Below are 23,391 nucleotides of genomic sequence, written 5' to 3'. Positions count from 1 at the left end.
TTCCTTCTTCAATATAGAAGCTGTGTTGAGAGTGAAAATGGAGTACTAAATATTTGGGCCGGCCCATGTCGTAAGCCCAACTTCATATTGTTTGTTATATCTACGAAGGTAAGATTAAATTGGAACTGTCAATTCAGATTTCTGAACCGTAATACACTTCTCATGTCACGCCCGCATTTCCTAAGGATAGGAAGTACGGTGGACCGCGACTAGGGGAGGAATAAAGAAGCGGGGAAGAAAGGGGAGAACATGAATATTTGACCCAAAAACATTTATTAAAAAGAAGTTCACTTCAAACATTGTACTAAGAAGACATTACTAAAGTTAATGTAAACAGAGTTAAATAAAAACAATGTATCGGATTACAAAGCAGCGGAAAAGACCAAAAGACAGATGATGCCGGGTATGACGACGCGACACCATCCAAAAGACCAAGTAAAACACTCATTTGGCTTTCACTGCTCAACATCCGTCATCCCCATCGCCGCTCAACCTGCACATTAAGAAAACAACATGCAGGGCTGAGTACTTATTGCACTCAGTGGACACACGCCAAAATCATAGTTTGTCATGCCACATCAGTGTAACCTTGGGGTTTTAAGTGTAAGAAAATAACCCAAGTACAAAAAATATATTTCATAAACTCGACTGCGCGGTCATTTTCAGATATTGCCACCCTTATTCCCACCATCATACACTATCTGATCCAACGGTGACAAGGGGCGTGGCCACACCCCAGGTCAACTAGACCGGCCAACTTGCTCTCAGATGGCTCCCAGTCTCGTGTACACTAGCCTGAGGGTTCGCAGCCCAACAGACCCGAATTCGATTAAACATATGTGGTAAACCACTTCAGATAGGTTTCAAATCAAAACAATTGGCAAGACAAACAGTTCACCTCCATAAACATTTCCGGAACAAAGTCCGTATTTAAAGATAACCCACATAAAAGTAGGGTAGAAAAGCCCACCTCGATTGCTTAGCCTTTAAAATAGTTCCCTTCAACCACACTTTCCTCGTAAAAGATCACCCTTTTGAAAGATAAATAAATATCATAATTAGAGTCAGGGTAGACGATGTTTAACGACAATGCATGATTCCTACTTGGATGACTTCAACATCTAGCACGTTACACGTATACACACTTAACAACATGTTATAACAAACACACAAAAAAAACACGTCCGAAACACACCACGCACGCACCCGACACGCATACCACGTACCCAAGACGCGCACACGACACAAACACAACACTCAAACTCCCGGAACACCCACACTGCACAAACGGCTCACCTGGCTCGGAACAGGTTCGGGAAAAAGGCTCGGCGTCTCGGCCTGGCTCGGTACCTCGGCCGGCTGTCTCGGTCGCCTGTGTCTCGGCACCTCGGCCGACCATCTCGGCCGCCTGCTCGGCACCTCGGCCGACCGTCTCGGCCGTCCGGCTCGGCACCTCGGCCGACCATCTCGGCCGTCCGGCTCGGCACCTCGGCCGACCGTCTCGGCCGCCTGTTCGGCACCTCGGCCGACCATCTCGGCCGTCCGGCTCGGCACCTCGGCCGACCATCTCGGCCGCCTGCTCGGCACCTCGGCCGACCATCTCGGCCGTCTGCTCGGCACCTCGGCCGACCATCTCGGCCGTCCGGCTCGGCACCTCGGCCGACCGTCTCGGCCGCCTGTTCGGCACCTCGGCCGACCATCTCGGCCGTCCGGCTCGGCACCTCGGCCGACCATCTCGGCCGCCTGCTCGGCACCTCGGCCGACCATCTCGGCCGTCTGCTCGGCACCTAATTTACACCCCTTTTCCTCTGACCCCCGATTCTCAAACCCTATACGACAAACACACCACGCATTCTACATCCCAAAACACACCCAAACACCTGGGATCATCCCTTCCAGACTCTCCACAAAACTGCCCTAGGCTGAACCCTAAAACTCTCGGCCAACACACACGAAAACTCTCGAACCAAACACTGATTTTCCCGAGCCATCTCTTGGCCAAACACACCCACATACTTCACAAAACACAACACTCAGAAACACACCCGAAGCACATGAAAACATCTCCAAAAAACATACAATTCGTGAATCTGCGCAGTCTACTTGCAAAAATCATAATAAAATCATACGACATCCAATGAAGCTGAAATTTACACACCACACCGAAGACGCATCCAAGTTTATACGGTTAAAATTTCGTACCAAAAGGAGATCGTTTGCTCAGTCAAAACGGGGTCGGAACCCACTGTCAGTTACTATCAAAACATGCTTGACAACAACACATAATCACAAAACCTATTCAGCATCTAAACCTTCCCAAAAACGTCCTACATGCATGTTTTTTCGAATTTAACAAGGGTTAGGGTTTGGGTTACCTTTCCCGGATAGTTCAAACGTAATTCGAGCGGTTTACTTCTTCCTCCGACTCCGATTCACAACGAGCGAGCGTAACACCTTGAAGAATTCAAGATGATGATGAGGGGGAATGAATGGGGAAAGGTAAACCGAGAGGGAGGAGGGCGAGAGAGCTTACCGGTGAGAGCACACTTCGAGAGAGATGAGCGCTTGAGAGAGAGACCGAGAAGAGAAAAAGTATGGAAAAGAGGGGGGGTATCGGTTATGAGGGAGTGGGGGAGGTTGAGAGATTTGTGGGGAGAGAGGGAGGGTTTTCGAAAAAGAGAGAGGGAGAGGGAGAGAAAAACCGAGAGAGAGGGGGGGTTTAATTTATTAATTAAGATATTAATTTGCTTTTCAAATGACCATAAAACTAAATAATCACACCCATAAATAATATAAAACAAATAAAACATACCACACCATATCTTAAACAAGATATTCACAAAAAGCAAACACCCCTTAAATAAAAAAAACGGACATTACATTCCTCTCACCTTAAAAAAAAATTTCGTCCCGAAATTTCGTCCAAGATCATTCAAACAGCTCCGAAAACTTCTCTCTCATCTTATCTTCTAATTCCCATGTTGCTTCTTCGACTCCATGATTCCTCCACCGTACTTTCACCGAAGCAAAAGACTTATTCCTCAATTCTTGCACTCTTCGATCCAAAATGGCCTCGGGCTTCTCCTCATAGCTTAGATCGGGGTTTAGGATCATCATCTCTTCCTGGTGAACTATGTGTGTGGGGTCAAACACGTACTTCCTCAATTGTGACACATGGAAGACGTTGTGCACATTTCCAAAGCTTGGTGGTAAGGCCAATCTGTATGCTACCACGCCGACTCTATCCAAAATCTCATACGGTCCGATAAATCGAGGTCTCAGCTTTCCTTTCACACCAAAACGAGTTATTCCCTTAGAAGGGGAAACTTTCAGAAAGACCTTTTCTCCGACCTCGAATTGTAAATCGGTCCTTCGAACATCCGCGTATGACTTTTGTCGATCCTGTGCCTCCTTGATCCTCCCACGGATTTGTCGGACAATCTCTATCATCTCTTCTACAGAGTCTGGTCCGAGAATTCTTCTCTCACCCACTTCATCCCAATAAAGTGGCGACCTACACTTCTTCCCATACAATGCCTCATATGGAGCCATCTTGATAGTCGCCTGGTAACTATTATTGTACGCGAACTCTACCAATGACAGCACTTCTTCCCAACCCCAGCCTCGATCAAGCACCACGGCTCGTAGCATGTCCTCCAAGGCTTGTATCGTTCTCTCCGACTGCCCGTCGGTTTGCGGGTGGAACGATGTACTGAAACTCAACTTAGTCCCCAACTCGCGCTGCAGGCTTGTCCAAAATCTAGAAGTGAATTTAGCATCACGATCAGATGTGATTGTCGCTGGAACTCCATGCAAGCGTATAATTTCCCGTACATATACCTTAGCCAACTGATCGGATCCATAAGTGGCACGAACCGGCACAAAATGGGCAGATTTGGTGAGGCGATCTATAACCACCCAAATCACCGTGTTCCCTCGCTGGGATTTTGGCAGTCCTACCACAAAGTCCATTGCAATATGTTCCCACTTCCATTCCGGAATCTCGAGGGGTTGCAATTTCCCATAGGGCCGTTGGTGTAGCGCCTTTACTTGTTGACATGCCAGGCATCTCTCCACAAATGCCGCAACATGCTTTTTCATACCGTTCCACCAAAACTGTCTTTTCAAGTCTTGATACATTTTGGTGCTCCCTGGATGAGCAGCGTATGGAGTTTCATGTGCTTCTCTCATGATTTCCATCCTCAGGCCTTCATCCTTAGGCACACACAACCTTCCCTTGTAGGTGAGACCGTTATCCGCTGCCTCACGGAAACTTCCGGGTTCACCCGTCCTCACTTCTGAGCGAATCTTTTCTAGTAACGTATCTCGCCGTTGAGCTTCTACAATTCTGGCTCTTAAGTCGGGTTCCATTACCAACGTGGCTACTATTCCTTCCACAGTCTCGGGTATTCTCACTACTTCCAACCGCATCTTACTGAACTCTTGGATTAAACTCTCCTCGATAGTAAGAAAGGTGGCCAGCTGAGATTGAGACTTCCTACTAAGAGCATCGGCCACTACGTTTGCTTTTCCCGGATGGTAATTTATACCACAATCGTAGTCCTTTACCAACTCGAGCCACCTACGTTGGCGCATGTTCAACTCCTTTTGCTCAAAGAAGTACTTTAGGCTCTTATGGTCCGTGTATATCTCACAACGGACTCCATAGAGATGGTGTCTCCAGATCTTCAAAGCATGTACCACGGCTGCCAGTTCCAAGTCATGCGTCGGATAATTCAGCTCATGGGGCTTCAATTGTCTCGATGCATATGCAATCACTTTCCCCTTCTGCATAAGCACACATCCAAGTCCCACCTTCGACGCATCCGTATACACCGCATAGTCAGTCTCTGGCTCTGGCACGGCTAGGATTGGTGCGGTGGTCAATTTCTCCTTCAACAACTGAAAGCTCGCCTCACATTCTGGTGTCCAAATCATCTTGACTCCCTTTTTCAGTTGTTGCGTCATTGGCCTTGCTATCTTCAAGAATCCCTCGATGAATCTTCGATAATAGCCCGCCAGTCCTAAAAAACTTCGGATTTCGTTTTGTGTAGAAGGTGACTTCCACTCCTGCACCGCTTCCACCTTGGCCGGGTCCACACGAATTCCATCTGAGGTTACTACATGTCCCAGAAAATTCACTTCCTTGAGCCAAAACTCGCATTTACTGAACTTGGCATATAGTTTCTCGTCTCTTAGAGTTGCTAGGACGGTTCTCAAGTGCTCTTTGTGCTCCTCCTCGTTCTTTGAGTAAACAAGCACATCATCGATGAAAACTAGGACAAACCGATCCAGAAATGGATGGAACACGCGGTTCATAAGGTCCATGAACACTGCCGGGGCGTTCGTCAGTCCAAAAGGCATCACGACGAACTCATAATGACCATATCTTGTTCGAAAAGCCGTCTTGGGTACATCTTCTCGCCGAACCCTCAGCTGATGGTACCCAGACCTCAAGTCCATCTTAGAGAAGACTCCTGCCCCTCGAAGTTGGTCAAACAAGTCGTCTATCCTTGGTAGTGGATACTTGTTCTTCAGCGTCAGTTTGTTTAGCTCTCGATAGTCGATGCACATCCTCATCGTTCCATCCTTTTTCTTTACAAACAACACTGGTGCTCCCCATGGCGACACGCTAGGTCTAATGAATCCCAATTCCAGTAGCTCTTGTAGTTGCACCTTAAGCTCCTCCAACTCTTTTGGCGCCATCCTATAAGGTGCTTTGGATATTGGTGCCGACCCGGGCTCCAGATCGATCGTGAATTCTACCTGCCTGTCGGGTGGGGGTCCCGGCAATGCATCGGGGAAAACATCGGGGTATTCACTCACTATCGCCACATCTTCTATCTTCCTGTCTTTCTTCTCCTCCCCATTCAAATAAACAAGGTACGCTGGACATCCCTTCCTCATCATTGTAGTGGCTTGCAGCGCGGAGACAATGGACTTGCGTCGGTTCATTGAGATTCCGTAAAACTTCGTCGGCTCTTTTCCCGGGGTTTCAAAAGAAATTTCCCTTTCTCCACAATGAAGGGTAACGTGGTTCTCCGCTAACCAATCCATACCCAAGATTATGTCTACGCTACCCATCGTCATTATTTGCAAATTATGAGCCACTAAACTGAGTTCACCTATTCCAAAGTTCACACATGCACAAGATCGGAATATATCTATAGTCCCGCCTACCGGTGAGGTCACACTCATAGTGGGTTCGGTCTTAACAGTAGGTAATTCCAAAGTATCCACACAAGACGTTGATATAAAGGAATGCGACGCACCCGTATCAAACAAGACAACTATAGGCATATTGAGAAGTGTGCCCATACCTGCCAAGTTTCCTTGCCCAAAGGTTTCTTTCCCGTTTGCCGGCTGCTTCCCCTTCAAGGCGTAGGCCCTTGCTTGCGATGGTAATCCTTGGCGGCGTTGTTGCGGTGGAGGTGCAGGTAGTGCCTGGGATTGTGGACGGAAACCTAGCTGGTTCTGTCTCGTTCCCGTTCCCATGTTCTTATTTGGGCAGCTTCGGAAGTAATGGCCACTTCCACCACAGTTGAAGCACCTAGGGTCTCGACACTCCCCGGCGTGGTACTTGAAGCACCTTCCACATTGAGGGTTCCTGGGCGGAAAGTTTGCCCTTGGTTGGAAAGTATTCTGTCTCCCGCCATTGTAGGGTGGGTTCCTCATGTGTTGTGGCCTCTTACCACCATACTGAGCCTGGTCACCATCCCACCTCCTCTTCTCTTGGTGGCCTGACTGAGCTTGTAGGGGTGTCGCGTTTGTTGTTGCCACAACTCTTGGCTTAGGGAGTGCATCTTCCACGTCCAGTGCACAAGTCAAGATCTCCGAGTAGGAGAGTTCTCCTCGACAGGCCAATGCGGCCTTTATCTCATCTCTGAGCCCGGCCCGGAACTTCACCGCCCATTTCTCATCGGTGTCCATCAACTCGGGCGCATATCGTGCCATCTGCGCGAGGGCTCGGTCATACTCGGTTACAGTCATTCGGCCTTGGCTTAGTGTGTGGAACTCTACCACCTTGGCCCGTCTGTACGTCTTTGGAACATACTTGTTATCGATCTCTACTTTAAACTCCTCCCATGTTAGCGCTTCCAGGCGTGCAGGATCCATAGTTCTCTGCCGAGTCTCCCACCAGTAATCGGCAGCACCTGATAATTGAAAGGTAGCGCCAGCAATGCGCTCCCTATCTGTGCACTCCATGACCCTGAAGATACGCTCGAGGCCGCGTATCCACTCTTCCGCTTTTGATGGATCTCCTTGTCCATCAAATTTTGGGGGATTCTGCCTGGAGAACGTAACTATGAATCTTTCTTGTTGAGGCGGGGGTGGAGGTGGTGGTGGCGGTGGTGGTGGAGGTGGTGCCTCCACGTTGGGTCCTTGTCGTGGTTGGCGTGCACGTCTTGGCGGCATTCTGATTCAATATCCAAAAAGTGTTACTACAATTCTCATCCAAAATTACCACTTTCTCAAAATTTTCTTATAAAATCTTCATGTAGTATAAGATGCAACACATAGGATATATATATCAAAATCCAAATTCTCATTAAAAGAAAGGAGGCCAAACGTTGTTCTCAAGAGCAGATCGTACTGAAAACAAAAACTGAAAAGACAACAAACTATTCTAATTCTCGACTACGACTCTATCATCCTCATCCATAGGCCCTTCCTCTGGGTCTTCGTCATCGTCCTCCTCGGGGTTCTCTTGCAGAGCCTCCTCGGGGTTCCCTTGCGGAGCCTCCTCGGGTACCTCCTCATAGTCATCTTCAAACCCTTGCTCATCCTCGTACCTGCTCACATACTTGTCCTGATACACGACCCTCTCTTCCACATCCTGTGGGGGCTGTTCCTCTCGAGAGTCTACCAGTGCACAATACACGGCCTTCCGAAAGCCAGCCATGTCACCCACCATGTCATCGGTAGCGGGCTCATGCCACGTGTACCTCCTCGCCGTTCTTTCGGCCCACTCTTTCCAGCTGTCGGGGAGCAATTCTATTAGCTTCTCAATGCCGTCATGCCCTGTCACTCCGAACTCCTGAGCAGCCCTCCAGAGGGTATCGAAGTGTGCCACGAACTCGATCAACGGTACGTGATCCTTCTTCCGGTACACTCTATAATCTCTGAGCACCCTCTGTGCCCTAAGTCTATCGCGATCACTCCGTCGCGGGGTTCGGAACATACGCGCCATCTATAGAAAAACAGAAACAACCGCCTCGCGTATAAAAACAGAGTGCATAACCGAAGAAGAGAGAGATATGTGTATGCAGACGTATCGATGTTCTAACTCCAAGCCCGCTGGTGTTCGAAGGCCAAAAGTCCTTGTCTACTATAGGTCCAAGAAGCACTAGTGAAATTCTATCACGTCTAAGTTCAAACATTCAAAAGGCCAACACATTCTCCCATAAAAGCTCACATCAACTGTTGGGATTTACGCACACAAGGCTTTCACACACTCAAGAAGATCACACACACACTCACTGTTGTATGAGATCACACAATGCAGAAACACACACACTCACACTTTGAGTATTGAAGATGATAATCTTGGAGAGAAACTGGAAAACTCTTTATTGATTAAACTACTCTAAACTACATACACGGTTTATGAGCTATTTAAAGCTCTACAAACAAGTAGCAACTGCTACTAACTAACTACAACAAGGATCAAGAAAACAAGGAGAATAACCGCTACACCTCGGCTAACTAACTGCTTCTTCCTTCTCGGCTCAGACCGAACTGGTTGCTTCTTCCTTCTCGGCTCAATACCGAACTCCCTTCTCGGCTCAAGACCGAACTCTCTTCTCGGCTCATTCCAGCTCAAAGCCGAGCTTCCTTACCGAGCTTCCTTACCGAGCTTCCTTACCGAGCTCCCTTCTAGCTGAGCTTACCGAACTCCTTTCTAGCCGAGCTTACCGAACTCCTTTCTAGCCGAGCTTCTTCCAACTGAAATGAGCACTCCATTATTACAATTCTCCACCTGAGGGCTCATCTCAGTTCTTGCACAAACATTGATCAACTTCTTGCAATGATCAAACTTGTCTCTACCTAGAGACTTTGTTAGCATGTCAGCCGGATTGTGCAAGGTGTTAATCTTAATCACCTTCACTCTCCCCTTTTCGATCTCATCTCGAATAAAATGCAACTTTATGTCTATGTGCTTGCTCCTTTCATGAAAACCCGGATGTTTAGCCAAGCACATAGCTGAGCTGCTGTCACAATGAATCACCATTGTCTTTTGGTCAAAACCAAAGTCAGAAATCACTCCCTGAATCCAAAAGCTCTCCTGTACAGCTGCAGTGAGAGCTATATACTCTGATTCTGTTGTTGAGAGAGCAACAACACTTTGCAACCCTGATTTCCAGCTGATTACAGTTCCAAACATGGTGAAAAGATAACCTGTTTGGGACTTTCTGTTGTCCAGGTTTGCAGCATAGTCTGCATCACAATAGCCCTGCACAACCTCCTCAGATTCACCTTCCCAGCCATTGAACACAATCCCCCAGTCCTTAGTTGACTTCATGTACCTCAATATCCACTTAAGAGCATTCCAATGCTCCTTCCCCGGGTCTGCCATGTATCTGCTAGTCACTGAGATAGCATGAGCAAGATCTGGTCTTGTACAAATCATAGTATACATAACACTTCCAACCACACTAGCATAAGGGATAGCCTCCATCTCATCAGCCTCTTGCTTAGTTTTAGGGGCCTGCTCCTTTGAAAGCTTAAAACTCTGGGACAGAGGAGTTGATGCAGCTTTTGCATTTTCCATTTTGAATCTCTGCAAAACTTTCTCAATATAGTCAGTTTGCAGCATCCACAGCTTCTTGCAGCCTCTATCTCTCTGAATATGTATGCCTAGGATCTTCCTTGACTCTCCTAGATCCTTCATTTCAAAGCTTGACTTCAGATCTTGTTTAACTTTCTGAATTTCTGTCATAGAAGGCCCTGCAAGTAGCATATCATCCACATAGAGTAATAGGTAGGCAATGGGAGTCTTGCCTGCCTTCTTGATGTAAATGCAATCATCATATTCTGACTTGGAGAAGCCAATCTTCTTCATCTGTGCATCAAACTTCTTATTCCACTGTCTAGGACTTTGCTTAAGTCCATAAAGACTTTTCTGTAACAGGCACACCTTGCCTTCTTCTCCAATCTTCACATAGCCCTCTGGCTGTTCCATGAAGATAGTTTCCTCTAGATCTCCATTTAGGAAGGCTGTCTTCACATCAAGCTGTTGTAGCTCCCAGTCAAGCTGATTCACCACAGCCAATAGGATCCTAATTGAAGTGTGCTTCACAACAGGTGCAAACACTTCATTGAAATCGATTCCCTCCTGCTGTGTAAAGCCTCTAGCCACCAGCCTTGCCTTGAACCTGACTCTATCCTTATCAGTGGTCTCAATCTTTCTTTTAAACAACCACTTACAGCTTACCAGCCTCCTTTCCTTACCATCTGTACTCAGCTTGGATTTGTCCACCAAAATCCATGTTTTGTTCTTGAGTAAAGACTCTATTTCCTCATTCATGGCTTCAATCCATCTTTCTCTATCTTTACTCTGCATAGCTTCTTTATATGTGAGTGGATCTGCGCCATCAATACTTTCAGCTGCACACAGAGCATAATACACAACATCAGAGAACTTTGTTGGTGGCCTTGTTTCTCTTCTAACTCTGTCCCTTGCAAGCTGATAGTCTCTGATAGAGTCTGATATAGACTCACCAGCCTGGTTGCCCTGAGTTGGAGCCTCTTCTTTATCTGAATCAGACTCACTCCCTGAGTCAATAACTCCACCTGCTCCTAGGCCAACCCCCACAGGCTCCACCTTGAAGAAATCACCCTCATCTTCACTGGAGTCCAGCTTATCTTTCAGGTATGGCATCTGATCCTCCAAGAACACCACATCCCTACTCACCAAGACCTTCTGCTTACCGGGCTCAATACACCAGAGCCTATACCCCTTAACACCCCTCTGATACCCCAACATAATACATTTCAGAGCCCTAGCTTCAAGCTTGCTTTGCCTAGCATGAGCATAGGCCACACACCCAAACACCTTGTACTTTGAGTAGTCACTATGAGCTCCATACCACATGTAATCAGGAGTTTCAGATTTCAGGGCAGTAGATGGGCATTTATTGATGAGATAGGCTGCTGTATACACAGCCTCACCCCAGAACCTGCTGCTCAAACCAGAACCAAGAAGTAGGCACCTCACCCTCTCTAGGATTGTCCTATTCATCCTCTCCACAACACCATTTTGCTGAGGATTACCAGGAACAGTCCTATGCCTCTTCATACCCTTCTCTTTACAAAACAGATCAAACTCCGCAGACAAGAACTCTAGGCCATTGTCTGTTCTTAAGCATTTAACACTTCTACCCTTCTCTAGCTCAACCTCCTTACACCATATCTTGAACTTTGTGAGTGTTTCAGATTTTTCTTTAAGAATATATACCCACAACTTCCTTGTATAGTCATCAATGATAGCTAGATAATACTTTCCTCCACCAATTGAACACACCGGTGAAGGCCCCCAAAGATCACTATGTATGTAGTCTAAAGGGGCTGTAGAAGAGTGAATACCTGTAGGATAGGGTGCCTTCTTAGCCTTTCCAAGTATACACTGCTCACAGGGGTTCATCTTGTTGAAATCTCCAGAGATCAGACCCTTCTTGATGAGTTCTTTCAAACTTCCTTCAGCTGGGTGGCCCAATCTCTTGTGCCATAGCATTATGGAATCATCTGACACTGCATTGCTTTCTCCATCAACAGCCTTAGCCTTCAGATAATAGAGAATATGCTCTCTGTCAGCCTCCATCATCACTGCATCTCCAGATTTAACAAACAATTTTCCTTGACTCATCAATATGGTGAACCCTTTCTGCTCCAGCATTCCCAATGAGATGAGATTCCTCTTCACTTCTGGAATATACCTCACCCCAGTTAGGATCTTTATAGAGCCATCTTGTAGGCTTAGCTTTACCTTCCCTATTCCTCTGATCTGACAAATGTGATTATTACCCAGCACCACAGTGCCGGCTGCTTCTTGAAGGTCATGAAACCAGCTCCTATTTGGGCACATATGGAAGCTGCACCCTGAGTCCATAATCCACCTATGACTGACCCCACTGTCACTAATATTCATGAGTTGAGCCGGGGGATCAGCACTCTCCACACAATCAGATTGGTTGTGTCCCTCAGAGGCTATCTTTCTCTTCCATGCATGACAATCTTTCTTCAAATGTCCAGGTTTCTTGCGCCAATAGCAAGCTCTGGTTTCCTTCTGAGCATCAGAACTTGAGGGTTTAGAGCCCTCAAACTTCTTCTTGAAGTTCTGCTTCTTGAACTTCTTCACATTCAAGGCCTCTGCAGCTTGAACATTGGAGCTTGCAGAGCCTCTGTTGGCTGTCTTCTGGAGTTCTTTGGCCATCAAGGCTGAATAGACTTCTGCATAGGTGATAGGTTTATCTCTTCCATAGATAATTGCATCACTTAGCTGGTCATACGAGCTAGGCAAGGCATTCAATGTGAGAATGGCCTTATCCTCATCTGAAATCTTGACATCAACAGATCCCAGGTCATCAATGATCTTGTTGAACTCCTCTAGCTGCTCAATGATGGACCTATCTCCAGAAAAACTATAGGCATACAGCCTCTTCTTGAGATACAGCCGGTTAGCCAAGGATTTGGCCAAGTAAACTTCATCTAACTTGTCCAAGATCTCCACCGCAGTCTTGGCTTCTTGAACTTCCCTCAAGACCTTATCTCCAAGGCACAGAATCACTGCAGAATGTGCCTTGAGCTGCATCTCCTCCATCTTTGCCTGAGCTTTATCATCAAGCACTGGAGCCTTTCCTTTCTCCTCTGGTTTTGCAAGAACTGCGGCCAAGCCTTGTTGAATCAAAACCGCCTTCATCTTCATCTTCCACAGGCTATAATCATTCTTGCCTGTGAATTTTTCTGCATCAAGCCTTGCTGCCATCTCTGAAACCGTTTGATCCTCTGCAAATCAGCTTCAATATCCTTTCCCACAGACGGCGCCACTTGTTGGGATTTATGCACACAAGGCTTTCACACACTCAAGAAGATCACACACACACTCACTGTTGTATGAGATCACACAATGCAGAAACACACACACTCACACTTTGAGTATTGAAGATGATAATCTTGGAGAGAAACTGGAAAACTCTTTATTGATTAAACTACTCTAAACTACATACACGGATTTGAGCTATTTAAAGCTCTACAAACAAGTAGCAACTGCTACTAACTAACTACAACAAGGATCAAGAAAACAAGGAGAATAACCGCTACACCTCGGCTAACTAACTGCTTCTTCCTTCTCGGCTCAGACCGAACTGGTTGCTTCTTCCTTCTCGGCTCAATACCGAACTCCCTTCTCGGCTCAAGACCGAACTCTCTTCTCGGCTCATTCCAGCTCAAAGCCGAGCTTCCTTACCGAGCTTCCTTACCGAGCTCCCTTCTAGCTGAGCTTACCGAACTCCTTTCTAGCCGAGCTTACCGAACTCCTTTCTAGCCGAGCTTACCGACTTCTGCCTTCTTCTTCCAACTGAAATGAGCACTCCATTATTACATCAACAATCACGTCATCAAATCATCATACATCAGCTACATGTTTTCAAGTACATTCGACACACAAAAACAGTTCATAACTCAAATAATTCCCAACTTTTCACATCAATTTGTACCCTTTTACATGCATCAACCTTTTCTTAAACTTTACAAAAAAACATTTTCGAACCCAAAATCACAATTTCCTCCACCTCCATATACTTTCCAAAAATTCAAAATTTTCATTACCTCATTTCAGGTTGAGTGCGATGAGTCCGATGGTGAGCCAATGACACTTTTGAAAACTTAGTCAAAACAGAAAAAGACCTTTGGGTCCAGAGCAGAAAGAAAACCTAGGCTCTGATACCACTCTGTCACGCCCGCATTTCCTAAGGATAGGAAGTACGGTGGACCGCGACTAGGGGATGAATAAAGAAGCGGGGAAGAAAGGGGAGAACATGAATATTTGACCCAAAAACATTTATTAAAAAGAAGTTCACTTCAAACATTGTACTAAGAAGACATTACTAAAGTTAATGTAAACAGAGTTAAATAAAAACAATGTATCGGATTACAAAGCAGCGGAAAAGACCAAAAGACAGATGATGCCGGGTATGACGACACGACACCATCCAAAAGACCAAGTAAAACACTCATTTGGCTTTCACTGCTCAACATCCGTCATCCCCATCGCCGCTCAACCTGCACATTAAGAAAACAACATGCAGGGCTGAGTACTTATTGCACTCTGTGGACACACGCCAAAATCATAGTTTGTCATGCCACATCAGTGTAACCTTGGGGTTTTAAGTGTAAGAAAATAACCCAAGTACACAAAAATATATTTCATAAACTCGACTGCGCAGTCATTTTCAGATATTGCCACCCTTATTCCCACCATCATACACTATCTGATCCAACGGTGACAAGGGGCGTGGCCACACCCCAGGTCAACTAGACCGGCCAACTTGCTCTCAGATGGCTCCCAGTCTCGTGTACACTAGCCTGAGGGTTCGCAGCCCAACAGACCCGAATTCGATTAAACATATGTGGTAAACCACTTCAGATAGGTTTCAAATCAAAACAATTGGCAAGACAAACAGTTCACCTCCATAAACATTTCCGGAACAAAGTCCGTATTTAAAGATAACCCACATAAAAGTAGGGTAGAAAAGCCCACCTCGATTGCTTAGCCTTTAAAATAGTTCCCTTCAACCACACTTTCCTCGTAAAAGATCACCCTTTTGAAAGATAAATAAATATCATAATTAGAGTCAGGGTAGACGATGTTTAACGACAATGCATGATTCCTACTTGGATGACTTCAACATCTAGCACGTTACACGTATACAAACTTAACAACATGTTATAACAAACACACAAAAAAACACGTCCGAAACACACCACGCACGCACCCGACACGCATACCACGTACCCAAGACGCGCACACGACACAAACACAACACTCAAACTCCCGGAACACCCACACTGCACAAACGGCTCACCTGGCTCGGAACAGGTTCGGGAAAAAGGCTCGGCGTCTCGGCCTGGCTCGGTACCTCGGCCGGCTGTCTCGGCCGCCTGTGTCTCGGCACCTCGGCCGACCATCTCGGCCGCCTGCTCGGCACCTCGGCCGACCGTCTCGGCCGTCCGGCTCGGCACCTCGGCCGACCATCTCGGCCGTCTGTTCGGCACCTCGGCCGACCATCTCGGCCGTCCGGCTCGGCACCTCGGCCGACCATCTCGGCCGCCTGCTCGGCACCTCGGCCGACCATCTCGGCCGTCTGCTCGGCACCTCGGCCGACCATCTCGGCCGTCCGGCTCGGCACCTCGGCCGACCGTCTCGGCCGCCTGTTCGGCACCTCGGCCGACCATCTCGGCCGTCCGGCTCGGCACCTCGGCCGACCATCTCGGCCGCCTGCTCGGCACCTCGGCCGACCATCTCGGCCGTCTGCTCGGCACCTAGTTTACACCCCTTTTCCTCTGACCCCCGATTCTCAAACCCTATACGACAAACACACCACGCATTCTACATCCCAAAACACACCCAAACACCTGGGATCATCCCTTCCAGACTCTCCACAAAACTGCCCTAGGCTGAACCCTAAAACTCTCGGCCAACACACACGAAAACTCTCGAACCAAACACTGATTTTCCCGAGCCATCTCTTGGCCAAACACACCCACATACTTCACAAAACACAACACTCAGAAACACACCCAAAGCACATGAAAACATCTCCCAAAAACATACAATTCGTGAATCTGCGCAGTCTACTTGCAAAAATCATAATAAAATCATACGACATCCAATGAAGCTGAAATTTACACACCACATCGAAGACACATCCAAGTTTATACGGTTAAAATTTCGTACCAAAAGGAGATTGTTTGCTCAGTCAAAACGGGGTCGGAACCCACTGTCAGTTACTATCAAAACATGCTTGACAACAACACATAATCACAAAACCTATTCAGCATCTAAACCTTCCCAAAAACGTCCTACATGCATGTTTTTTTCGAATTTAACAAGGGTTAGGGTTTGGGTTACCTTTCCCGGATAGTTCAAACGTAATTCGAGCGGTTTACTTCTTCCTCCGACTCCGATTCACAACGAGCGAGCGTAACACCTTGAAGAATTCAAGATGATGATGAGGGGGAATGAATGGGGAAAGGTAAACCGAGAGGGAGGAGGGCGAGAGAGCTTACCGGTGAGAGCACACTTCGAGAGAGATGAGCGCTTGAGAGAGAGACCGAGAAGAGAAAAAGTATGGAAAAGAGGGGGGGTATCGGTTATGAGGGAGTGGGGGAGGTTGAGAGATTTGTGGGGAGAGAGGGAGGGTTTTCGAAAAAGAGAGAGGGAGAGGGAGAGAAAAACCGAGAGAGAGGGGGGGTTTAATTTATTAATTAAGATATTAATTTGCTTTTCAAATGACCATAAAACTAAATAATCACACCCATAAATAATATAAAACAAATAAAACATACCACACCATATCTTAAACAAGATATTCACAAAAAGCAAACACCCCTTAAATAAAAAAAACGGACATTACATCTCATAGGCTGAATCATAACCGGGAATGTGGGCATATTGATTCAACCAAATTGATTTCGGTTCCGAAAGTTGAACTAGAATGGGCGGTTAATCGTCGATTTTGATTCAAAATTCTTGTGAAAAATCGATGAACATCGCCTAAAAGTCACTACCTTTAATGAGTGGATTAACGTTCCAATTTTTTAAAACTAGAATCGCCGAGTGATGAATTAACGATATCCCTGGCTACAACGAATTTTTTTTTTATGTCCATAGCCAATATAAATTTTTTTTATCACTACTATTTATAGACTTAGACTTATTTGGACAGTTTGGTAATTGATTGATATTACTGTTTTATTAATGGATTTGAAACAATAACTTATATACCTCTCGTTTCTCTCTTTAATCCATAAAAACATTGTATAGGTAACTAACGAGTAATCGGGATACCCAAAATGTTAGAAGGTCCAATACATGTTCTTGCACGACACTAGAAAATTGTATGTATCGGGTCGGGTACTACCCGATACCCATTTCGCCATCTCTGATCTCAATCATTTAAATAATCAATCATATAATTATCATATTCAGCAAAGAGAAAGAAGTCCTTTGATCCTCAATCGCCACATAAATTTAAGATTACTGAGGCTAATTTAATTTGAGAGATGTGAAAGATTCATACAATACAAAATTAATTACTGTTTCTGGTTTAAATTTAATCAATTTATCAAAACCCATCCAACTAAACAATGGACTACTTCTATTTATGCTTTCTTATTTGTTTGTAAAATCATTAACATTTATCTGGGCTTTATAATATACGGCCCAGTTGCAGATATCAAACCTAAGCATACCAAAATCCCCCGCTTTTCCCGTCAACAAATCTGCTCCGTCTATTTTAATAATCATCAACGGTCCACCTTCATAATCCGCGTCACCAAATCTAACACGACCGATTCCAAATATCGCTCACCGTTGGTCAAATTACATCCTACGGTCTATACGCATGATCCCCGTCACACCCAAACCAGCCAATCACATCGCAGCCCCTCTTTATATATTCCCAAATCTTATCAACCAATTCCCTCCATCTTTACATTCACTCCCTCAATTTCTCTCTCTAATGGCACCCAAGGCAGAGAAGAAGCCCGCCGAGAAGAAGCCGGCGGAGGAGAAGAAATCGGCCGTCGCTGAGAAAGCCCCCGCGGCGGAGAAGAAGCCTAAGGCCGGCAAGAAGCTGCCAAAGGACGCCTCCGCCGCCGGAGACAAGAAGAAGAAGAAGGCGAGGAAGAGCGTGGAGACCTACAAGATCTACATCTTCAAGGTCCTCAAGCAGGTCCATCCCGACATCGGGATCTCCAGCAAGGCGATGGGGATCATGAACAGCTTCATCAACGACATCTTCGAGAAGCTCGCCCAGGAATCCTCCAAATTGGCGAGGTACAACAAGAAGCCCACGATCACCTCGAGGGAAATCCAGACCGCCGTCCGATTGGTGCTTCCCGGCGAACTCGCAAAGCATGCCGTTTCCGAAGGAACCAAGGCGGTTACTAAATTCACCAGCTCTTAGGTTTTTGTTCATGGTTTAGATTTACTAGGGTTTAGTTATATGCTTATTTTGTATCGACGATGAACGATTTGATGAAATTTCCCACATTTGGTGTCTGTTTCGATCTGAATTAGCCAAAACTGGCTTTTGATCATGAAACTAAATGCTCAATTTTGGATCAACGAGGAATAATTCGATCTTGATTGTGAAATTAAATTCTATACAACAGGATAAATTAATCAATGTCAGCGTGAACGTAATCAACGAAAACGAATTTCTTACTTAATTCGTGTATAGCATAAGCTGATGCAGCGGCTATGATGGCTATTGCTCCGATGATGATTCGCAGCTGGATGTTGGAAGGGATTCCAGCTGTAGCGGCGGAGGCGATTGCTCCTCCGATTAAAAGCTTTTGCAATATCTCGAACGCGATGTGTGCGTTCTTACATGATGAGCATTTGAGCGTGTGTTGCTCGTATCTGTCCATCATCTGAGAGAAATTGAGATTTAGTTTGTTGCTAATCTAATTTTGGATGTTGAATTAGTACCTGGCGTTTGGATAGTACGGTCGATGGGAGCGGCTGGTTGGAGACGGTGGTGCCAAACCACTGGGGCTGGCTGTTGCCGTGGCGGGAGAGCCAGTTCCGGAAGGCGAGGACGAAACGGTCTGCTTGTGTTGGGGTGAAGGTGAGCTTTGTGTATTGCTTGTTGACATCGTTGTTGTTTGATTGTGAAAGAAAGACCTTCTCTTGGCCTTGAAGCACGATCATGTCGCCGTCGTAGACCTTGTTCGAAGTCCAGTGCTCGTGCCATCGGGGAACCACCTGTTTTCACAATGGATTAGAAGTTGAACAATGGATTGTGTTGGGAGATGAAAGGACTGTGTTTTGCGTTACCTGCCACCACGCAGGGCCAGGCATGGTCAGCTGGAAGAAATTCCGGGCGCTGCAAACAATCGAGCGGGTCTTCCCGGGCACCATTGGGACGTTGAAGGAGCAGATCCATATTACCCATTTTTGGTCACCTACAATTGGAAGCTTTGTGTCGATCTCAACCCTGAATATAGCGAAGCAACGAGGGGGATAAAATCGAGACCATATCAGCACGAGGCAGTAGGTATATGAGTTTATTTGTAATTTTCTCCCGGAGTTAATTTAAAAAAAACAACATAGTCGAAAAGCGAACTAGTTACATTTTGTTCAAGATGAACTTACTTATTGATAAAATAGCATGGGGCAATAAACTTAGAACTGATTTTCGGATTGTCATCATTTGCACCGGCGAAACCCCAAGGTCCACTTGACTCCATCTTGAAGGGTAATGGCTTCGCTCTATCTCGTCTACCAGTAACCTATTAATAGCATTCGTAAGAGCGGAGAAACTGCAACTCAATGCTAATACCTTACTCGGTCACTTGCAACCAGTTACTCATCCTATGGAGCCTCATGACTAATTTACTACTAAAAGATTTGAATTTTAGAAGAAACTATAAGAACCATTGAAACTAGTATGAATGAACCATAGCTGCTCATAATTTGTTATCATGCTAACTATAAAGCTCTGTTCCAAAATAGATAAATACATTAGTCTTGCATCAAACCATTTCCTTGATTATGATGCAATGCCTAGAGCGCCTCGTAGCCATTATTGGAGCACCGGTGACTAGGGAGGCGATGAACTCAAATCACAATATAGCAAAACAGTAGTACAGCTTCGTGAATTTGTAAAGTCTCTTAATATAGGACAACAGTGAACAGTCTAGAGAGTATGGAACAACTAAGAAGGTTTTAAATATTTGCAGAGTCAAGACCAACAGAATTAAACAAGAAGCATTGTAAACTATTCATAAAAATGGATTCCTAAGGTCTCAATATTTTACCTTATGGTGTGCGAAGTCAATGTGGGATGGATCAGAGACATTCTCCATGAGAGTATCGTAGCCATAGTACAGATCGCGCTGGATCGTCACCGATGAAAACTCAGGCTTGTCGAAATCCTCAGGCAACCTTCACCATCAATCCAAAAGAGACAACCAGTTAAACCATTCATTCTTGAACAATCAAAACAAATCTTAATCAACTGCACCAACAATCCAACACTCATATATTAGTCTACTTAGAAATTCAGTTGAAATACTATAAAACAAAATTATAATAATATCATAAAAGGTTTACTTTGGAGGAATGGTGGCTTGAGCTCTTTCCCATCCTTTCTCATCAGGCCAAACAAAGAGAAGGCCTTGAGAAACCATGGTTGGAAACCTCGTTGCACATGCCCTCGGAGACTTAACAGCACGCGCCTCCGGCCCTTGCGAGGCCGCCTGAGGTATCCGGCTGCACGAGCCGCATCCATCAAAGGACCACCCATGATATGAGCACTGCAAATGCCCGTTCTCATCTATCCTCCCTTCCTACACCGCAATCATAACAACCAATCAATCAATTTGATAGCTGAAAACTGTGATCTACGCATAGATTTCAAGAAATGAGAGATTTGAGTCAAGAATTTACTGATAAAGGAGCGAGCCTGTGGGGGCATTTGTCATCGAAAGCAACCCATTGCGAGGCAGAATTGTCGAACCAGAGAACTAGGTCACGGTTCAGCAGCTGAAACGGCGTCGGATAACGAGGGTCGAGATCTTCCACGAGTGAAACAGGATACCAATGATCTCTCCAAGAAAACTTCGAAGACGAATCCTCTTCCAAATCTTCGATCTCGATCGACGGCTCTACGTTTTCTCGATCCTCGTCAGAAGCGGCGGCGGTAGAAGCGGACGACGGCGCAGCTACGCGCAGTGGATTGTCGAAAACCTTTCTCCTTTTCTGTGAGGCATTTCCACAAACACGTACAGAGCATAAGGGGGTTCGCGGCAAGCTACTACCAGTGCAGTGGAAGATCGGTGCTGATGAAGCTAGAGAAACAACCACCATATTGTTTTGGGTAATTTCGACAGACAGTAGCTCCAACTACCAACGATTCGTAGCTTGTTTTATAAAAAACCAATCTTTTTTGATGGAGCAGTGTTGGAAATTATGATTAATTCGTCTATGATCACACTTTGAATTGGGTTTGGAAAGAAGAATTGTGGGGTTGGAAGAAGGCTTTGCGTGCAAGGATCGAATTATACGTATTTTTCTGGAATCATCTACCATTAGTCGAGCTTGATTAACTGCAGAATTTGCGTCTGATTTTACAGTGACAGCAGATATTTTTTGTACTCGAAATTTCTAATCGCTCGATGAAAAAATTTAGGCCACGAAAAAAGAAACGAAAAAATCAAATAGAAAAGAAAAAGTGTTTTACTCGCATGATATTTGAAAATTTGTCAATTGTCTCATGTAATCAAATTTGTTTTGTTATGTTTTTATATTTTCAAATTCAAAATAACAATGTTTAATCAACCATATTGTTACATTGATATACATTTAAATAATTATTTATTAATATCATCAAAAAATTTATATATGCTAATCGTTTCCTTTAAAAAAAACTGTCATGGAACAAATGTTTTTTTTTATAATTTGGTGATATATTCAAATTTTGAAAAGTAGTCATACATGACAAATCAAATATTGACTTTCGACTACTTTTTTTTCTCAACTTATCACCACTTATAGAATACTACGACTAATATAAACCAATGCATATATAGCAATAAGAACTTGTGATTAAAAAAACATCTATTAACCGAAATTCAACGGATAATACTTTTTCTCTTCTAATAAGTACGGAGTAACAGATTATAAATTAAAATCACCTAATGTGAATGAGTTGTTCAAAGAATATAAAATTTAAGTTGAGTGTAGAATTCAAAAAGAACCAAATCCTCTAATAAATCTCCTTATTTTATTTTAAGTAAACACCTCTCATGAATCTTTTGGTGCAAACTTAACCATCTAATGGTGCTGGTGCATGACCATGGTGATGGCCATGATTTGGAGTTGGAGCATGGGCATGATGGTGGCTAGGACTTGGAGCATGGGCATGATGATGGCCTTTACCCGGAGCAGGAGCATGGGCATGGTGGTGGTGGTGGCAGCGGCGGCGGCGACCATGGTGGTGGAGTGGAGCTTGTGCGTGGTGCAAATCCGACATGTCATCTTCTTCATCCAGGATCTTGTCAGTAAGACTTAGATCCGATGATGTCGAATCTCCATTGTCTATTTGTGATAGAGCAATACAAAACAAGAGACTCAAGATCAATACGGAAAGATAAATACGAGACATTGTTATTCTAGACTTTTTCTGTTATTCCGGTGATGTAAATATTGAAAACAAGTGAAGCCCTTTTATAATGAGCATATGAGTAGTATCATTTAAATTAAAGCCAATACAATTATTATAATTTGTTCTTAATGAATTCGATAAATCCTAGAGGAATCAATATGTTAATGACCATTTAAGTAATGAATCCATCGGTAGGAACATGGAATCCATTGATATTAATTATTATTTATTACTACTATCTATTCTTGTGAAATTAGGGAGACTTTTAATTTTCATTTTCATGTAAGAAGATCGATTTAGTTAGTTAGTTCTATACATCCAATATTTCATACAGTACAAGATTATATTACATATTATTACTAATATATTGTATGTTCAATTTTTTGACAAGAATTTGTTCATAATTCAGTACGGTAAAAGATTACAACAATTGACCCATTTTATTTTATATTTCAAATAGTAAGTCATAATTACACATTCAACATTTAATTGTGCATAAGACGACTACTTTATAGATCAAAGCCCAAGACTATATGGATCAGATTCATCATATATAACTGCAGTTGTGAATTTTGATATTTGCATTCAAATCTCAACCTATATTAATTTTGACATTTTTGAATGTCTATCATTTGTTTCGTTCATCTCTATCTTTTGGTTTAATTACTAAGTGAATTATATACTATTTCCATAATATCCTCATCTTCTAATGAAGGTGGAACTGCAGGAATATATGATATGAAAGAAATCATAAGTTTGACTTCACTGTTATCATGAGTTAAATAATACTCGGTGTGATTAATTGCTAACTTTCTTAAGTTGCTAACTTGCTAACTCATCAACGCAATGTATTAAAAATGTCAACACATGATTTTGTTGAACTTCAATATAATGTGTTGACATTTTAATGTCACCGTGTTGACATTTTTAATACACTGCATTGATGAGTTAGCAGAGTTAAATAGTTAGCAATATAACGCACCCCCATTATATATCT

The 23,391-nt window shown here is 44.4% G+C and overlaps 2 protein-coding genes across 2 annotated transcripts; one reads left to right on the top strand and one right to left on the bottom strand.

Annotated features, from left to right (window-relative positions):
- Positions 1-17,699: 17,699 nt before the first annotated feature.
- Positions 17,700-18,283, top strand: LOC121741882 (probable histone H2B.1). Its single transcript, XM_042134813.1, has one exon. It carries the CDS (start codon positions 17,742-17,744, stop codon positions 18,186-18,188), a length of 447 nt encoding a protein of 148 aa, XP_041990747.1. The 5' UTR covers positions 17,700-17,741; the 3' UTR covers positions 18,189-18,283.
- Positions 18,284-18,338: 55 nt separating this feature from the next.
- Positions 18,339-21,360, bottom strand: LOC121741881 (pheophorbide a oxygenase, chloroplastic-like). Its single transcript, XM_042134812.1, has 7 exons — positions 20,678-21,360; positions 20,342-20,577; positions 20,047-20,173; positions 19,382-19,518; positions 19,064-19,223; positions 18,716-18,991; positions 18,339-18,657 (listed from the first exon to the last, which is right to left on the bottom strand). Exons 1-7 carry the CDS (start codon positions 21,095-21,097, stop codon positions 18,403-18,405), a joined length of 1,611 nt encoding a protein of 536 aa, XP_041990746.1. The 5' UTR covers positions 21,098-21,360; the 3' UTR covers positions 18,339-18,402.
- Positions 21,361-23,391: the final 2,031 nt, after the last annotated feature.

This window comes from Salvia splendens, chromosome 7 (assembly GCF_004379255.2).
Source record: "Salvia splendens isolate huo1 chromosome 7, SspV2, whole genome shotgun sequence".
NCBI lineage: Eukaryota > Viridiplantae > Streptophyta > Magnoliopsida > Lamiales > Lamiaceae > Salvia > Salvia splendens.
This window is presented reverse-complemented; position numbering and strand designations above follow the sequence as displayed.

Bases quoted from the DNA above. Each gene is read 5' to 3' on its own strand.
- LOC121741881 (XM_042134812.1), bottom strand. From the start codon at position 21,097: ATGGTGGTTGTTTCTCTAGCTTCATCAGCACCGATCTTCCACTGCACT. The intron at 20,174-20,341 runs GTAAACCTTTTA...TTGATGGTGAAG, and splicing joins CAAGCCACCATTCCTCCAAA to GTTGCCTGAGGATTTCGACA. The intron at 19,519-20,046 runs GTAAAATATTGA...TGCTATTAATAG, and splicing joins TTGACTTCGCACACCATAAG to GTTACTGGTAGACGAGATAG.
- LOC121741882 (XM_042134813.1), top strand. From the start codon at position 17,742: ATGGCACCCAAGGCAGAGAAGAAGCCCGCCGAGAAGAAGCCGGCGGAG.